This window comes from Coffea arabica, chromosome 3e (assembly GCF_036785885.1).
Source record: "Coffea arabica cultivar ET-39 chromosome 3e, Coffea Arabica ET-39 HiFi, whole genome shotgun sequence".
Classification (NCBI taxonomy): domain Eukaryota; kingdom Viridiplantae; phylum Streptophyta; class Magnoliopsida; order Gentianales; family Rubiaceae; genus Coffea; species Coffea arabica.
Window position 1 is genome coordinate 45,950,637 of NC_092315.1, and position 4,521 is coordinate 45,955,157.

General features: G+C 35.8%; 1 protein-coding gene across 5 annotated transcripts; it reads left to right on the top strand.

Moving 5' to 3' along the window:
* The first annotated feature begins 759 nt into the window (after positions 1-759).
* LOC113736934 (F-box/kelch-repeat protein At3g23880) lies at positions 760-4,521 on the top strand. 5 transcript variants are annotated; one of them, XR_003459873.2, is made up of 3 exons: positions 760-2,036; positions 4,045-4,166; positions 4,258-4,521. XR_003459873.2 is itself a non-coding variant. In XM_027264157.2 (3 exons), exons 1-2 carry the CDS (start codon positions 816-818, stop codon positions 2,007-2,009), a joined length of 1,074 nt encoding a protein of 357 aa, XP_027119958.1. In that variant the 5' UTR covers positions 760-815; the 3' UTR covers positions 2,010-2,036; positions 4,261-4,521. The 5 variants fall into 5 exon arrangements, 3 of the variants coding, with proteins under 3 accessions (XP_027119958.1, XP_027119957.1, XP_027119956.1); XR_003459872.2 differs by having other exon boundaries at positions 4,261-4,521; XM_027264157.2 differs by lacking the exon at positions 4,045-4,166 and having other exon boundaries at positions 760-967; positions 1,088-2,036; positions 4,261-4,521.

The following is a 4,521-nucleotide window of genomic DNA, read 5'->3' on the forward strand; positions in this document are numbered from 1 at the left end:
AGATCCCTTGGAAGAAACCCCAAACGTTCGCATCTCCTGCAAACACAATAGTCAAAACCCTATCCTGTAAACTTTCATCGAAAAAATTTTCGTGATATTTATTTTTGATCTTCCTTGAATCTCTTAAGTATACTCACTTTGTCAAATGATTCAAAACCCAATTTCAAAATTTTTCTCAACAACAATAAATTCTGAAAAAATGTTCAAAATATCTCTCACATTTCATTAAATAAATTTGTTTGTCCTTTACTTTTAAAATAATTACTTTACGCCCTTTACAAAATTAAATCGATAAAATGAGATTCCAACCAAAATTTTTGACAACTTTTTGTTCAAAATTCATCATGTGATCCCACATGGTTATTTTTTTAAATGCAAAAAAGGTTAGATCCTATTTATGATTAAATAAATGATCTCCGATCTATATTCATTTTTGTTCATGAAAAAGTAATATCTGATCCAAACTCTATTCATCATTTCCAAATTAGTGTGATTCGAGCCAATTTATATCTAGTTTTGCCACTAAAATGGTTAGATTTGACCTATTTGTACATAAAAAATTACTACAAGTGGATTACATTGTGACTAAAAAATGATCAAAAATTTAGATTTGAATTAAATTTTGCTAATTTAAATTTATAAAGGATGTACAATTAATATTTTAAAAATGGAGAAAAAAAATTCGTTTAGCTAAATGTGAGACCATTTTGAACGATTTTGTCATAATTTAAATACAAAGAAAAAAGAAAAAAAAGTACAAAACCCAAGATCAGAAGCATTACCAATTATCAAGTCACCACCCAATTATCAAGAAGATGCAAGAATCTTCATCTTCTATTCCTACCCCAGACCAAATGGAGGAGCAGCAGCCAGTAGAAGGTATGGGAACCATCAATAATAATATTCCTGATGAACTCATCTTTGAAATCCTCTCAAGGCTTCCAGTCAAGTCCCTCTTGAGGTTCAGGTGCGTTTCAAAATCTTGGCTTTCCTTAATCTCTAGCTCGGAATTCATTAAAGCCCATCTCGAGAAATCGTTAAATGAGCATGACTACAATCGCCATAAGCTCCTTTTCATTTCTGATAGAATTTTCAAGAATTGTTCTCTGAATCCTGCACTGAATGCATCCAAGACTCCCAGTACTGAGACAAGCGCAAATATTGTTGACAATCCCATGAGATTCAACCGTGGTAGTTTGCCTTATATTGTGGGTTCTTGTAATGGTTTGGTATGCATCAAAAGTCCTCGAAATCGACTGTATTTCTGGAACCCTGCAACAAGAAAATCTAAAAGGTTGCCCAAGTTTGGTAGCAAAACTGTGCACAATAATTGGTGGGACTCTTTATTTTGTTATGGCTTTGGATATGATGAGTCTAATGAGGATTACAAGGTAGTTGGGGTGTCGTTTGTAAATGTTTCTGATGTTTTCGGTACAGAAATCCGGGTTAAGGTGTATAGTCTAAAAGGTAATTCGTGGAGGAGGATTCAGGAGGATTTTAAGGTGGGTGATATGGATGAATATGGTTGCTTTGCAAATGGAAAGCTCCACTGGGTCTCGAATCGTATTCCTGGCTCTGATGACGTACGGAAAATTATTAGTTTTGATTTGGCGAGCGAGGCATTTGGAGAGGTGGAAAAGCCAGAACAGTGGATGGGTTTTTCTTCTGATTGGAATTTACATGTTTTAGATGGACATCTGTCGCTGTCTTATGATCAGGGAAGCAATCTTGTGGATGTTTGGGTGATGGAGAAGGATGGTGCTAATGAATCATGGGCTAAAGTGCTTTCGATCCTTAATCTCAGTCAGCCTAGTGGTGAAATTTTTTTGAAACCTGTTTTTCTGTCCAAGGAAGGTGAAATTCTGTTTAAATATGGGCCAGTCATAGCGCTTTACAGTACAAAGGATAATGCTTACAACTATCCCCGGGTTACTAATTTGGGAGATCTTGCGCAAGTGGAGGTGTATGTTGAAAGCTTACTTTCTCCAAATGCTGTTGATGGAGTATGAATGCACAGGGCTGGAGACCACTAAAAGGTGCTGATGATGATCTGTTGAATATTACTTGATAGTGGTGATTAATTTTGTTTCTTCTGCCATTACATTTACTTAGTTAAGTCTTTGTGATCTAATGTCCTGGTTCATCATTGAAGATCGTATCTGGACATGTTAGTTTTTTTCTTTTCGCTGCTCAAGCACTAAATTTTGATTGATATCCTTTTAGTTTTCAGATGAGAAGTATTAATGGCAAAAATGCCTATAACCCCAGAGTTCAGCTTGCTTTTTGTTTTGATTTGTTCTTCACTTGTTTCTTAGACTGCATGAGCATAAGAGCATTCTTTTAACTTCTAGCCGTGTGTTTAATCTGTTATCTTTGTGTATTAAGATTTATGCCCATGGAATACTTAATTAGTGGTAGCTAGATGTGGCTCCTATGTTCTGTAATTTTAGAAAATGAAAGCAGAGCTTAGAAATTCATTGTGCTAAACTGCAGAGTTGAGGTTACATAAAATTTGGTGTTCTGCTTTCTTGCTAAATGAAAAGTATCTTACATTATGTGACTAAGCTGAGTCACTGGAACTCTTGTAAGTTACTATGACTCTGAAAATTGTCAACAACTCTCAGGGAACAATTTGGAAATGTGAGTTTGGTTGTGTTACATTTATATCTGGTTCAGGCATTTTATGGCATCATGCAGTTCCATGCTTAATTACTTTGTTGTTTTCAACGATCTTTGCTTGAGAAAGCAAACATACTGGGTTCTGATTTGAAGCACACTGGGAAAATATATAGATGAAATAGTTGGGGCCACTTAGATCCCTAGTGTTGCTCATTAGGAGATCCCTGCCACCAGAATTACTGCATTTCGATACCACATTAACTCTACCTCCTGCTTTGCTACTTTTACATCATTGCAATCTATTTAGCCGGGTAATTTGATTTGTTATAGTGTTAGTTGTTATGTCCTGCATGCGAAGTGTACAACTTCATATATTGGTGGGTGACTTAAGTTAGATGGAAGGTTCTCTGACAGAAAACAATAAATAATGGTGATCTCATCAATGGTTGAAGGTCCTGATTCATTGTAGGCTAGTGATGTACAACTAAACTAAATGGTAAAGAAAGAGCATTTGTTGCCTGAGACAAATGCTCCACTCCTATCTAAACAGGGGAAAAACGAGGACTGAGAAACTTCTTATTGTAAGACAGCCTCCATGTCATTAGACCGTACCTAAGTTCCTACATAGAACTGCTTAGCCTAATGTTTCCTTCTAGTCATCTCACGCGAATTCAAGTGCTACAGAGTCAAATTTCAGTTCCTGATTTAGTTTTTTAGCTTTCTTTCCTGACAGAAGAATTATGCATCTGATCAGATTTGAAAAAAATTAGGAGGTCAACTGTTTCAAAATTCTATGTATCTGAACTGTACTTATTAGTTGCTCTTCTCGTTTGCCTTATTTTTATTTCAAGGTTATCCTAAAAGCTAGTTTCTCATTAGTTTTTCACTAGGTTAAAATACTTTTTTCACTCTGTTAACCTGCTGAATTGAGTAGATCCTGTGTTCAATGGCTAAGGTTAGGAATGTTTGCCTGGTCCCTACTCTCTCTCTCTCTCTCTCTCTCTCGCCCCTTACCCCTCTCTCAAATGCTGTCTATATTATCTAAAGATACCTTCAAAAACATTTCTCCTTTCCTTTTGTTTTTTCTATTCTTCATTCATAGGTTTTCTTTCATGTTCTCATATACCTAGATAGGTTGAAACTAAGTTGTCTGCTTTGTAATTCTTTTCGGTACAAAAATTTTGATTTTTCTCCGTGGTGGTATCAGATTAATAAGCAACAAGTACAGTTTCTACTAGCAGAATGGAGATAGTAATTTATTTCATTTTATTTAGTTTCCTTTTTTGGTTTCACTGGCAGAATGGGGATATTAACATTTTTTCGCCCCCGCGAGAGCTTTGCTTTACCAGCTTGTTTTTAATGCGGGTAATTCATATATTTTTGAGCAACAAACTGAAATATATATATGAGCTGCCTATTGACTAGACAAACATGATGACGATGATGTTATCAAGTGGTGACTGGAGAGAATGTCTACATTACTGCTTGGGATATTATGTGGATTAAGTTTCTCAAACTTGCTAAAGATGTGTAGGTTCAATTGCTAGGTACAGTTTTCAAATGCTGAGTCAGTTTGTTATGAAATGGTGTGATAAGCAAAATAAGGTTCTGAGGGATTTCTCTTCTGTTGTTTGGTAGCAGGTCCATTGAAGGCAGAGGTACAGGGTTGTAGAGCAGATGGTTCTTAGGCTACTGCTCCATTCATTTCGCATTACAGGCAAAGGCTTGGTCTTCTGCTTTTGCAGCAGACTGCAAAATTTTGTCTCTAGCTGTTTGGTTGAACCTGAAGAGCAGTAGTTTTTCTCCACAGTGTTGTATCATTCAAATACTCAGCTTACAGTATGTGCAATATGGTATATATTCCTCAGAGTAAATAAGATAAGGTCTTGTTTAATTTTGCAA